At 42.8% G+C, this 14,622-nt stretch overlaps 1 protein-coding gene across 12 annotated transcripts in view; it reads left to right on the forward strand.

Annotated features, from left to right (window-relative positions):
- The window catches only part of Dlgap1 (DLG associated protein 1), a 705,387-nt gene that overhangs the window by 536,284 nt on the left and 154,481 nt on the right, over window positions 1–14,622 (forward strand). For all 12 annotated transcript variants that reach the window (XM_032901733.1, XM_032901736.1, XM_032901735.1 and 9 more), the window contains one exon: window positions 2,725–2,965. In XM_032901733.1, coding sequence (XP_032757624.1) covers window positions 2,725–2,965 — 241 coding nt within the window. The remainder of the gene's footprint in view (window positions 1–2,724; window positions 2,966–14,622) is intronic.

Here is a 14,622-nt window from a genome sequence, read left to right on the forward strand (position 1 = left end):
ATTCGCACTTGGGTGGGCAAAACTTTTAAAAATGGATAATGTAGAAATTAGAGATGGTTCGTTGTTAAGATGTGAAGGGCTGAAAGGTGGCTTGGAAATGTTCTTTTTTTAGTATTTCCAAGGATATTTGGTTGTTATTATCTGTTGTTAGGCATTTATTTCCTTTGCTTTTCTATGCCTGTGTAGAAAGAGGGACAATCCTACTGAGAATGTGTGTTTAGCCTAGATGATTCAGCAAAATAAAAGCAAGTTACAGAATTGTGTTTGCTGTATGACTCAAGTTTTATTAAAACTAGAAAAGAGGGTATATGAACCCTCTGGAAAGACAGACACCCAAGGTTAATTAATGTCTGCAACCTGAGAAAGGATAGCTATTTCACTGTTCCTTTGTGACATTTGTTACAACAATAATGGAAAGGAAAAACTCAAAGAAGTTGTAGCTATGAGCACATACATGAATAGATTGCTTTGATATGGTTCCAGGCTTGAATAAGTCACATGTAAAATCCACAAACCCCTGAAGACCCTTACTTCAGGTTCCGATTCAATGGCTGAGCTAAAGAGGTGGCCCACTGGGTAAAGGTGCCTGTCACCAAGCCTGATAGCCTGAGTTTGATACCTGGAACCACATGGTAGAGGGAGATGATCCAGTACAGCAAGTTTTTTCTCTGATCTCCACAGGCAACTATGACACAGGCAGGCACCCACAGGTGTACACATGCACATGCAGAAAATTAATTAATTAACTAATGTTTTTTAAAGGTATACATATTCAAAAGGCTAGAGAGATGGCTTAGCATTTAGAAGTATTGGAAGGGCCAGAGTTTGAATCCCAACACCCAAGTAACAAGCTTTGCAATCTACACATGTCTCTCACCCCAGCTCTGGACTGAGAAAACGTAGTAGGAGAGCTGGGACTTGCTGGTGGCAGCTAAGGAAATGCTAGTACCAGGTTTAGAGAGAGACCCTGCCTCAAAGGAATAGGCAGAAAACTCAGTCAGTATGTAGCTTTGAACTCATCTGCCTCTACCTAAGGCATTCACCATCATATTAGGCCAAAATCTGGTGGTGGTGGTGGTGGTGGTGGTGGTGGTGGTGGTGGCGCTTTAATTATATGATTTTTTTAAGTGGATCTTAATTCAAAGATATTCATAAATGTATTATAGAGTTTATGGATGAGGTCAGGCCTGGTGGTGCTTACCTTTAATCCCAGTATTCCAGAGACAGAGACAGGAGGATTTCTTTGAGTTCAAGGCCAGTCTAGTCTACATAGAGAGCTCCAGGACAGTTGGGACTACACAAAGAGCCAATAAATAAGTAAACAAACAAACAAGAAAGAAAGATAAATTGATGGATTTTTTTAATGAAAATTGAAACCTGACCATAGTTTGAAATCTTAACAGTGCTTTTTAAGATCTTGACAAATCTGGGTTTGACCTATTTTAACACAGAATATATCTTGCAAAACAAAATAAAATGGGAAATGTATGTTTCATACTGTGCACTCAGCTTCAGTCAACCTTGAAAGTATTTGATGAACTAGCCACTTCAAAAGGCATAGTAAAATGGTTTACAAAAATAGCAGTCGCTGGAAAGTTACACTGAAATACATGAACTCTGACCACGAGCCAATGAACTTCACTCTGAAAACTCCCACTTAGCCATAAGGAGCGGCTGGAGAACAGAGCCTAGGCGTAAAATGCTCACCCAGAAGAGGCTGTGCGTTTCATCTCCAGTCATGCAAAATAAACTAGAAACTGTAAATAGAATTATCAAGAATGCATTGGGCGGAGCTTCCTTCCCAGCATGCACTTCTTCACTGTTTTAGAAACAAAGCTCTCTCTCCTCCGGCGGTAGAAGGTACTTCACCCAAGTATGCAGATGTGTGTTCCAGACCAAGGGGTAGGAGTCTTCTTCTATTGCTTTCCACTTTGTTGTCGTCGTTGTTGTTTGTTTTTTTTTAAGCAAGGGCTCTCGCCAAAACTGGAGCTCCCTGGTTGGCTAGGCTGACTGGCCAATAAGCTATCAGGATTTGCCTGTCTCTGCCACCTGAGTTGCCCAATGCTTCTGCTACAAGCACATGTAACCACTTTTCACATATCAACTCAGATCCTCTGGCTTGCAAAGCGAGTTCTTCCTTAAAAATGTCATCTTTTTATCAGCTAGATGCCATTCACACATCATCTGTGACGTAAAGGAAATGCTACTGTACTTACTGGCTGGTTTTGTCTGTCAACTTGACACAAGCTGGAGTTATCACAGTGAAAGGAGCCTCCCTTCAGAAAACGTCTCCATGAGACCCAGCTGTAAGGCATTTTCTCAATTAGTGATCAAGGAAGGAGGACCCAGCCCATGGTGGGTGGTGCTGGTCCCTGGGCTGGTGGTCCTGGGTTCTATAAGAAAGTAAGCCGAGCAAGCCAGAGGAAGCAAGCCAGTAAGTAGCATCTCTCCATGGCCTTTGCATCAGCTCCTGCTTCCAGTCCTGACTTCCTTTGGTGATGAACAGCAATGTGGAAGTGTAAGCTGAATAAACCTTTTCCTCCCCAACTTGCTTCTTGGTCATGATGTTTTGTGTAGGAATAGAAACCCTGACTAAGACAGATTACACACTGGAATGATACATACGTGGTGCTGCTCTTATGGGAAATGAAGTTTCCAGATGCTGAGCGGGAGATGTTGGTGGGGAACTGCAGGGCCAGTTTACCATCCTGTGTCTTCCCGCAGGTGAGCGAGATGGAGGTGAACGGACAGTTCGAATCCGTGTGCGAGTCTGTGTTCAGCGAACTGGAGTCGCAGGCCGTGGAAGCGCTGGACCTGCCCATGCCTGGCTGCTTCCGCATGCGGAGCCATAGCTACGTGCGGGCTATCGAGAAGGGCTGCTCCCAGGATGATGAGTGCGTGTCGCTGAGGTCATCCTCCCCTCCACGCACAACCACCACCGTGAGGACCATCCAGAGCAGCACCGGTGAGTGAGCTTGGCAGCTCCAGACTGGCCGCAGCTGCGCACAGCTGTCGAGGAATTGGGTGTCCTCGGCATAGTCACATGGTTAACAGTAAGAAATGCCACCTATGTCCTACACAGAAAGACTGGTTCCACACCTGGCTCTACCCATCCCTCCCTCCATGCCTACCTGCCCTTCCCTCCACCACCATGTGAGAATCCACATGAACAGCTGCTGCTATGCTCAAGGAGAGACAGCCCAGCGTCCTCTGGTTGATCCCACCCTACTCAGATTCTCAATAAGCAATCTCTGGGTGGCGATTAAAAACACCTGTTTCTTGGAGTCAAATTTATTCCTTTATACCAAGGTGGCCATGGTGTGACTCTTCCAAGAGACCTAAAAATATCCTGTTAAGTTTTTTGAAAATAAATAAATAACAAAGGGGCAGGGACCAGTAATATTGACTTACACATTTTATTATAACAAAAAGCAGGTTTATTTTGTTATAAACCCTGCTATATATAAACAGTTCCTCCCTTTAAACTGTGACTTTTTGCACAGGATGTGTAGTTTTATGGCCGGATTCTAGGTTCCGAGGCATGGGAAAGCTTAACTGGCTTCCAGGGTACAGAACCTGCATAGCGATACAGCCTTGAGTTATGTGTGACTAGATAACAACTGAATGCCAAGAAGAAAACCCCTCCCTCTTAACTGGATTTAACTTTATGGTCAACTTCATCCTAAATCCAGTAAAGCAATTTTACAAAGACACCATCAAACTTAAAGGTCAAGTTAAGTAATGATGAATGTGTTAAAAACTACTCAGGATATGGTATCAATAAATGATTGATAAATAATAAATTGACAAATTAAAAAAAAAACTTTTTTTAGCCATGCCAAACTGAAAAGTGCTTCTAGCATAAACATCTTAAGAGCAAGCTCAGCACTGTGACCCTGGCCATTAGTGTCCAGACAGAAGAGAATGGATTACACATACCTTACTTGATAGGAAATTCCTCAAGAGCAGTGTCAGAAAGTGAATGAAATAAAGGTGATTTGTGAAGTGTTACTAATGACTTCTTTTAAAAACCAGCCACTGCACATTCTGTATGTGTAACATCATGCCTTACATGTGTGGTTTTGAAGGTCTGCTGCCCTACGGCTTACCAGTGTGTGTCTGACAGTGTCTCCCATCCCCCAACCCTGCCCCCAAACAACCTTTCTCCATTGTTGGGCCCATTTCTATCGCCTGCCAGCCATATGTGCTTTAAATTCAAATAGTTCAGAGCTTGGTTCACTTGGGCCAGGGGAAGAACTGTAGAAGTTCTCAGTTTGCTGACACAGAGTAGCAAGCAGACTCTGACTGCCCTGGCTTGCTGACACAAAGTAACAAGGAGACTCTGACTGGCCTGGCTTGCTGACACAAAGTAACAAGGAGACTCTGACTGGCCTGGCTTGCTGACACAGAGTAGCAAGCAGACTCTGACTGGCCTGGCTTGCTGACACAAAGTAACAAGGAGACTCTGGCTGGTGGTAGCTTGCTCATCTAGAAGAACAGTTTGTAGCTTTTATCACTAGCAGCCGGGAATTTGCACTCTCCACAGCAGTTCTTCTCAGATCTGCAGACATAGACCTTGCCACCCTCCTCCCACTGGAGACTCTCCAGAGTTCACACAGTTAGGTTGACGAATAAAATCCAGGTTTCCCAGTTAATTCCAGGTAGATAGTAAATAATTTTATAAGTACCCCAAACATTGGACAGGGAAGGAAATCAGACCCTGGGATCTTGTGACATGGGACAAGTGAAAATGAGAATGAACCACAGACTTTAACAGAACAGGCAAGGCTAAGTGTTGGGACTTCAACTCATATTGGGTGACTTCAGTCAGATGGCCCAGAGATGACCAGGCAATTTGCATGAACAAAGGAAGTATCAGACTTTTGTTAATGTTTTTAGAGTGGGCTAAGGCTTAGTGAACATCACTTGGTTATGGTTATGGTGTGGGGTTTCTATGAGTATTTTCCTTTTTATGAGCTATTGTTCTGCTCTCAGAATTTGCAAACTATCAGGAAGAGACTTAAAGCTGCATTACTCCTGCTGTTGACACAGCCTGCTGCATTTATATCCCCCAGGCATGGGACTAATCATAAGAGTGTTAGGATTTTCAAAACTGTAAGTCCTACCTGTTGCTGACATCTTGGCCTCTTGGTTTGGTTTACCATTGTGATAGAAATGAAAGATTGTGGATGCTTGAGCTGACAAGAGAGCAGAAGGGCAGGATAGAATAAACATATCTACTCCAAAGAGAGGTAGACAAGATTCACCCTGTGTTATGGTTTTGAACAAAACATTTCTCAAAGGATCACCATGGCTAAATACAGACCTGAGTGAAGTCTGACTCAAAGGTTGTAGCAACAAAGGAACAGACGTGATATAGAGACAAGGATGCCAGACCTTTTATCTCATTTTAATATTAGAATTTAATCATTAAAAATCAGGTAGCCATGGCTGTAGGAAAGAGTCGATGCTTTTAGCAAAAGCAGGCTCCCTGTTTCTAAGACATAACTTAGACAACATTATTATAACCCACAGGTCAGAGGTAATATCTCCAGACACCTAGCAGAAGCTGATAATTCATTGCTCACCTGTGTGGCCTCTATCTATAGTGACTGCTGGTCAACTCCATACAGAGGTTGGGATTCTGCTAGGCAGGTTGTGGGCTGTCTGAAATGGTACTGAAGGACCACAGGGGACACTTCATGGCGTGAGGTTTTCCCTTGGTAGCAGTGTGGGGGATATAAATGCAGCAGGCTGTGTTCATCCTTGGCACTGTGTACCCATCTCAAACCCTGCTAGGCTTAGCGTGGTTGTAAGGAACTACAATATATGACTATGACCTAGTCTGGTATTTGATGGTCCTGATGTTTTAAAGACCCCAGGTTTACCTATCTCTTGTTGCTTAGCAGTGATCCCTACCTACCTCAGGAAATACTTACACTGTGGCAGTATTTGGAGTCTCTGGAGTCCTCACTAGAATCCAACAAGACTGTTAGGAGGTGACTGTTGCCTAGGAGGGCATCCCCTTGAGGCTATGAGTTGACCCTGGGAGCTTTAACGGGAGGGTCTATGTGAGAGACTTCTCAGAACAGGAACAGTGAATGAAAACTACAGAGTCCACTGTACCACCTCACCATCCTAAATGCAGGCAACATCCACCTGCAACTGTGTGCATGGGAAGGCTCTATGCTCTGTGAGTCACTCTAGGTGAGGGGGAGATGTGTATCACATGTACCATGCCAGGTTTTCACACGAGGCAGCTATTGGCTTCACTCTCAGTCATCCACTCAGCACTAACTAAACATTATGGAAAAATAAACAGCTTCAAGAAAACCTTTACAGTGAATTCTGGGTAAATCTATCCAGTGTGTGCTGGTATTACATTTCACGCTCTGTCTCGTTGATCTGTTCTTTCTGAAAGGAATCTGTAATTTACATTGTGAGGTTCTTTGCCCGTGTCCTCCCTTACCTCCATCCCATGTCCTTCTCTTTTCTTAGTAAGTACTAGCAGATTAGGGATTTCTTCTTTGTTTTGTTTTGTCTTTTACTAGTAGCTTCTTACACAATGAAGCAAATACAATTTCCTGATATACATGTAATCAGGATTATATATATATATATAATATACATATATATACATACACACACACACACACACACACACACACACTCATAGGAATTGCTAATGTTCTGTAGTGTGCAGTCACCAGGTCATCAGGACTGACTTTGCTCTGAGGTGGTTCTCACTGTACACTGTCATCCACTCGAGGGTTATAGTAGGCACAGTGGAGATTTCTGACTTGTCTTCCTTTGCTCTTTACTCTTGGACACTCACAACAGGGTCCATTTTGGCCACACATCCTCCATTGTGAAGGAAGACTTCATATGTGTCACCGGCTATTAGGAACAGATGGCAGTCTACGGGCTAAGACTTTGATTTGTATCTCTGTCCATTTTAACACTTACCATGTCCAACAAAACCCTTAGTTGGCCCTTTCTCTTCCAGCCTTGCCTTTGATGTGTATTTGCTGAACCAAATCATAAACAAAGTCCAGAGGTTCTTCTGCCACATGGAAGAGCTGTGCTGATAAGATCCGCTGTAATAGCTGCAGGGACCTTCGAGATGGAATGAGGTGTGTGGTAACACACCAAGCTGCTCGGATCACAGTACATCAGGGAGTTAGTGACTGATCTTCATGCTTCCACTGATTTGGTGACTTGCTAGTGTGTCTGTGAGAGAATCATGTATTCTCCGAGCCCATAATCAGCTTCAGTCACCCAGACCCCTCTCAATACAATAGATTGGATAAAGTTTTAATAATTCTGTGCTTTGATACAAGCACATATTGTCATCAGTTGTGACAATGTGTCCACCACCCTCCCCTATGAAACAGAATATTGTTTCTTTGTGATGAGAATATTCTTCTGAAGTGGGCAAGGAAGCACATATCTCCAACCCTAGCCTGTGGGAAACAGAGGCAGGGAGATCTCTGAGTCCAAGGCCAACTTGGTCTACAAAGCAAGCTGCAAGGCACCCAGGGCTACACAGAGAAACCTTGTCTCAAAAAAAGAAACATAGCAAAAACAAAAATAGTATTCTACCTGTTTTGAGGTATACAATACCTATTTTATGTTACAGGCATCCTGCTGTACATTGGGGCTTTAGAACTTTCCCCTCCTGCTTGTGTTAAGTGAAGCAAGCCAGATATAAAAAGATAGATGTCACATGATCTCACCCATATTAAAAAAAATAGACGTCACATGATCTCACCCATATAAAAAAAGATGTCACATGATCTCACCCATATGTGGAGGCTAAAGAAGTTGGATCTCATGGAAGTAGAGAGGGGAACAGTGGGCAGCTTAGGCTGAGAGGAAAGGGAAGTGGGCAGAACTGGATCAAAAGGAATAAACCTGCCCAGGTTTTATATGAGCCACTGTTGGTTAAGATCAGAGCTATGATAGGAAAGTAAAATGAAAAGGTCAGATGGTTGGCTTCATGTCTGAGAAAAACAAGCACTCTTGCCTCCTTCACCCAGATATCCCTGGTAACAGTAGAGCTTGATGAGCCAAAACCTGATCTCCACGGAGTGATGGACAACGCTGACTTCTTACAGGATATACCAGTGGGGTGGAGTGTGTTTAAGGGTGGGTTTTCATTTTAGCTAGGCAAGATGGCGTCTAGGTAGATACTCTGTATCTGAGCCTGAATAGAGAGAAATAGGACATCACAGCCATATGTGGCTGCATGGTGGGACCAGAAACGTGGTGAAAAGAGTGGAGAAAGACAAAGAAAAATTAGTACTGGAACATAAGTGTAATTTCAACACTTCAGAGGCTAAGACAGGATTACAATTTCAAGACCAGACTTGGCTACACAGGAGACCTTGTTCCAAGGGAGGAGGAGGAGGAGGAGAAGGAGGAGGAGGAGGAAGAGGAGGAGGAGGAGGAGGAGGAGAAGGAGGAGGAGGAGGAGGAGGAAGGAAGAAGAGGAAGAAGAAGAGGAGAAGAAGGAAGAAGAAGAAGAAGAAGAAGAAGAAGAAGAAGAAGAAGAAGAGAAGAAGAAGAAGAAGAAGAAGAAGAAGAAGAAGAAGAAGAAGAAGAAGAAGAAGAAGAAGAAGAAGAAGAAGAAGAAGAAGAAGAAGAAGAAGAAGAAGAAGAAGAAGAAGAAGAAGAAGAAGCAGCAGCAGCAAGTGGCAGGAATAAGCATCATTTGGGTAGACACAAAATCAGAATAATATATCCACGTCACCAGAAAATAGCTCTCTGCACCTACAAGTCCCTGCTCTCAAGTGATGTATTACATGATTATAAATTTAATGTGAATCTCTTTATATGTAAAATGAGATTAGAATGCAGCTACTCACACCAAACTTAACTGAAGTCTCAGATCTCGGAGCTCACTTCTTTCCTGCCAGGCACTAAGTCAATTAATAAACTTTTAATAAAGCAGCCAGGGAAAGTTCAGAAGCACACGACCAGATATCAAGCAGAAGCCTTCCGAACAAGGTCCTTTTTGTATTCGGTTTGAGATAAAATCAAGTAATAAATGATTGGATATTGCCTGGCCAGGCTCCTTGTTCTCTGCTAATGACGTTTCTAGCTTCGAATCTCTCCACACAAAACTGGACATCTACCCACACACACTCGGAAAACTTAGGCAAAAAAGAAAGAGAAAGGAGGACATTTTCTGGGGCAGCCGACTCCACTTGAAAGATAACCCACACTGGTGTGTTGTACATCTGAGAAGATTGACAGGGGTGAGTCTTAGAAGAGTTCACATTGACTTCCCCTTTGTCTCTGGAGCACTGGAGATGGAATTCCTCTGTAATGTTAAAAGATCATGAAAGTACAGATGCGCTGGCTGACACCAAGAATAATTTAAAATCTGAAGAGAACCAGATGTTTTCATCTCACTTGGGGAAAGTATGTAAGTCCTCTCTAGATAGGAGAGTGCCCATGCCTTATATAGCCAGGCAAGAGTGCACCTTTGCTCAGGGAGAACTGTCATGAGCAAATACTGAAGAGCCCCAAGGGCTTCCACTGTGACAGGAAGTGAAGGGAGGAGGCTAAGAGATTAGTCAGGGAACACTATGCAAATTACACATCAGAATGCCTCTACCTAGGCTTTGATTTCAAAGCTATCGATCCGGTTTAGTTTATTAATAACATCCAAAGTTAACTTTTGTACACATGCTACTTGACACAAGCATTGTGAACCAACTGCATAATTATGTCATGAAATCATGAATACATGTAGTAAGAATATTTGAATAAATCCTGGCATGAATTTTCTTCCCATCTTTCCCATCTTTGACCATTTATATTACCAAATGAAAAACATACTCACAGCCTTTATAGGTTAATGTCTTTTTAAAATTTATTTATTTATTTATTTATTTATTTATTTTATGTATGTGAGTACATTTTAGTAGCTATCCATTGGATCCCATTACAGATGGTTGTGAGCCACCATGTGGTTGCTGGGAATTGAACTCAGGACCTCTGGAAGAGCAGACTGTTCTTGATGCAGTCAAGCAACTCTCTGGGCCATTTTCTCTTTGCCCTTTTACATGGTGGCTCTGACACACACACACACACACACACACACACACACACACACACACACACTGTTCTTCTAAAGTATCGTGGCCCCCTCTTCCTCCTCATGGTTTCTAGTCTGGGAAATCTAAACCCACCTAAGTCTCTTCTCCCCAGCTATTGGCTGCTAGCATCTTTTTTAACCAATCAGAATTAACTGGGGACAGGGTTCCTCAGTGTCTTATGTGTGGACCCCATTGTACAAACAAATTTGGGGGTCCAAATTAACATTCAAATACCAACAGCATTAGACAAATACTTACGGCATGCGTGTGATATCACTTTCATCATAGAGTGTGGGTCTCCCTTCTCCTGGGGGACTGCCAGCCACCTGCCTGTAAGGACAAAGGGAGCAGAGGCCAGCCGGGTTCCAAAGGCCATGAGTACTAAGTTCTGGGATCAGCTTCAGTAGCTCAACTTTATTGTTCCAGGAATAGGGTATATAAGGGCTTTTAGGGTACAGGTGGAAAGGACTAATTGGTCATAGTACAGTGCCTAATTATCATGTGGGCAGGAAGTCAGAGCAGGTGCTAAGTTAAGCAGGTCTGCACAGGTCATTCTTCAGATAAGGCCAGGCACCGTATTCAGGGATGCTCTCCAAACAGGCAGAGAAAGGGAGCCCTCTGTTTTACACCAAACTTAGAGAGCTGTCTGGTCGTGGGGATTGTGATCTTAATAGCAGAGTTCCCCAACAATACAGTTAAAAAGAATAAAGGTGAGAAAGATGGTTCAGCAGGTAGTAGTTTGTTTTTAAAAAAAAAAAAAAAGCATGAATCCCTAAAGATCTGAGTTCAATCCTTGGAACCCACTTAAAGGTGGAATAAGAGAACAACTCCATAAAGTTGTGTTCTGGCCTCCACGCAGACCCCAGGGCACTTACACACACACACACACACACACACACACACACACACACACACACAAATAAGAATATTATTATAATTAGTTAATAAATAAAATGATGAAAATTTTCTGAAAGTTAAAGAGTTTATATACCTTGACCAAGTTTCATGGGTGGCAGGTGACAATGAAAGCTCTCAGATTACTTCTATATCCATCTATAAATATTTTTAAAAGTATGCTATACTATGAAATAACTGTTTCTGTAAGGAGAAGCCCAGGAGATTTCTCCTCATTTATTCATCTCATAAATATTCATCTAGCTCCTGCCACATTTGAAAACTGAATTTTTCTTAAAATTTTCTGAAACCCTTTCTCTGATAAAGTATTCCAATAGTATTTCTATGGGTTTGAGGCCATCCTGATCTACATAGTGAGTTTTGGGACAGCCAGAGCTACATATTAAGACCCTGTCTTGAAAAAAAAAACAAAACAAAAAGAAAACGTTTGCCCACATTTTATAGCCATGGTCTCCCATGTTGCTTTGTCTGTGAAATGGCTGCTTAAAGTTTAAGGTAAAGGTGTTTAAAAATAGAGAAAAATTTGAATAAAGAAACAGCCTATAAAAATAAAAAACCTCTGGGTTTAAAGTTTCCTATCCTACTTTGTTGTGTTGATAGTATGATGGATTTAAAGATCAAATGTCCAATCTCCGCCTAGCCACAGCGCTGCGGGGAAGGCTGACTGGGAAAGAGGGATTTGTGCCAACAAGGGTGTAAACCAAGCAGGTGGCAAATGCTGCTTTGTGGCTGATGGAAAAGCCGAGGGTCTCTCTGCCCTTGTGTTAAATAAGAAAAAAAGTCCTGTAGTAATTTAATGCTGACATGACGGGTCTCTTTACAGAGCTAGAAAGATGACCCACTTACAAAAGTCAGAAAACACAAATCAGTACATTAGAAGCGTCAGTGTCATGATTTGTCAGACAATTTCTAAAGGAAAGAAGTGGTAATTTGAAAACATAGCACCTAAAATTCTCACCACTTTACTTTTATATATCTCTAGACATCGTTTTAAAACAAAATAAGCTTTTGGGAAGGGAGGGGGACAGGGTCTCATTGTAGCCCAGGCTAGCCTTCAATGTACTATGTAGCCAAGGATGACCTTAAACTTCTGATCCTGGCGCCCCCCTCTAGATTGCTGGGGGTTCAGGCATTCAACAGCACAGCACTTCCGGGGTGCTTGGGACCGGATTTAGGGCCTTGTACATGCTACCAACTGTCTATAAGCCGGTTCTCAGAAACTATTTTTTAAAAAAAGCCTTCATACAAGGGACAGGCGAGAAGAGAGAGCAGGAGACAGGGCAGAGGGGCTGAAGAATGAAGTCTGACACATCTGAATGAAAATGCCACTTGAAACTCATTGCTTTGCATCACTTTAAATGATTTTAAAAATAAATAGCTTTCTCCTCAACTCTCAAAGATAGATGACAGATAAGTAGGTAGGTAGGTAAATGGATGGATGGATAGATAGATAGATAGATAGATAGATAGATAGATAGATAGATAGATAGATAGATAGATAATGATGGACAAACAGATGGACAGACAGACAGTCCACATTCAGTCAGTCCAGATTAGACCAGTCCGAATCAAAATGAGCTTTAACAAATGCACCGAGGCAGTTCGGTTGAGAACCACACTATAATTAGCGCTGATACTGAAGAACACTCCAAAGCCCCTTTGATAGCAGTGTGTGCAGCTCCAGGTGGTGAAATCATGACCTGAGGTTTTGAATTTCTGTTACTCCTCCCAAGGTGACTCTCAGTCTGCCTTAGGTAAGCCTCGCAGTCCTCAGTGGCCTTGACTGAAAACAGGGCAAACCAAAATGAGCAGCACGGGGTCTCTGACCTCCTGACACGTGACACGCTCCTGTGTTTATTTTAAGCACAAGTAAATGTCTGTGTGGCCATGGACGCTCTGAGGTGTTCCTTTGCTCTCTGCTGATAGCCTGTGGCAGTGCACGCTGCTTTTACGCCTCTTCCTTCCGGCTATCAGCAATACTGGCAAATTCTAATAATACTAATTCCAGGTATCCCTAGTTTAAGTGACAGAGCATAATAACTAGTTCGATGTATATCTAAAAAAAAAAATACAACCCACGGCCAAATTTTAATCTTTGTGCCTGGAGTATCTTATGACTTCAAGGAGACATATGATATCATCGATCTGCTTAAATCAATTGTGGAGACAGTAGCATCGTTCTGCCTAAATTGTTGATTTGGGTATGGATCAAATCTCAGTAGCACGGAGGGTCATCTGAAACCCTGGATAGGATTAGCACCCTGTCTCTTTAAGACGAACCTCCAGTTTCTATTTCATCCACTCTCTGTAATTCTGTTACATAACCCACCCAACCGCCCACCCCCAGTACATTTTAAGAGAAAGTTTATTCTCTCCTCTAAAATGTCAGTTATGGCCAGAGGATCATGATGAGACTTCAGATGTTTGATTTTATTATTTTTATGGAACATCTTTTGTATTAAACTTTTTATTTAGACATAAACTGGGCTTGGTATGATGATGTAGTCTCCTACTCCTATCAATCGTGGTACTGAGGCGGGAGGATTGACAGTTGGGAGACCAGCAAGTTCTAGATCAGTCTGAACTTGACCTGAAAAAGAAGGGTGGGTTGAAGAGAGAGAGAAAGGAAGGGAAGAAGAAGTGTGGGAGGGGAGGAGAAGGAAGGGGAGGGAGAGGGAGAAAGAAAGAGAGCACTGTAGACCTACAGGAAATTGCAAAAAGTGCAGAGACCTCTTATAACCTTCCCTAGTCTCCTCCATCACTAACACTGTATGAACCCAGATGGTTCTGTAATACCAAAGTAGTACAGTGAGATTGGTACACTGGGAATGAGGAATTCGCATTTTATCACTGGTGTGGATTCCCATAACCACCATGCAGTCAAGATACAGACCCATTTCATCATCATAAAGACCGATCAGCGTCCACATTCTGCCAGGCTAAATGAAGTTCTTGGAGTTCGTGCTTTACATGCTCCAGAGCTAGGCTCAGTACACAACACAGAAGAAGATAAAGGAGAGGAAGAGGAGGAGGAAGAGGAAGAGAAGGAGGAACAGAAGGAGAAGAAAGAGGAGGAGGAAGGTGAGGAGGAAGAGGAGGAAAAAGAGGAAGAGGATGAGGAAGAGGAGGTGAAAGAGGAGGAGGAGGAAGATGAGGAAGAAGAAGATGGAGAGAAGGAAGGGGAGGAGAAATAGGAGGAAGAAGAAGAGGAAGGGGAGGAGAAAGAGGAGGGAAAGGAGGAGGAGGAAGGAAGAGGAAGAGGAGGAGGAGATGGAAGAGATTGTTTATAATTCATGACTAACTAAGGTCTCTTGAGTTGGTGCCTGGACAGGGTAATTAAAGACACCCTCTAGAAACATACTTGCTTTGTTGTTGTTTCTCTTAACTACTAAGATTCTAAGATAATAAAAAAAGTAGTATAAAACAGAAAGAGAGAGAGGGGAGAGGGAGGGGAGGGAGAGAGAGAGAGAGAGAGAGAGGAGAGAGAGAGAGAGAGAGAGAGATTTCTTTAGTGTGTCCACATTGGGAAAGGGGACAAGGAAACCCAAGACTCCTCTAAACGTTGTCTTCATCTTCAGAGTCCCCGAGTGACAGGAGAGAG

This window comes from Rattus rattus, chromosome 4 (assembly GCF_011064425.1).
Source record: "Rattus rattus isolate New Zealand chromosome 4, Rrattus_CSIRO_v1, whole genome shotgun sequence".
Taxonomy (NCBI): domain Eukaryota; kingdom Metazoa; phylum Chordata; class Mammalia; order Rodentia; family Muridae; genus Rattus; species Rattus rattus.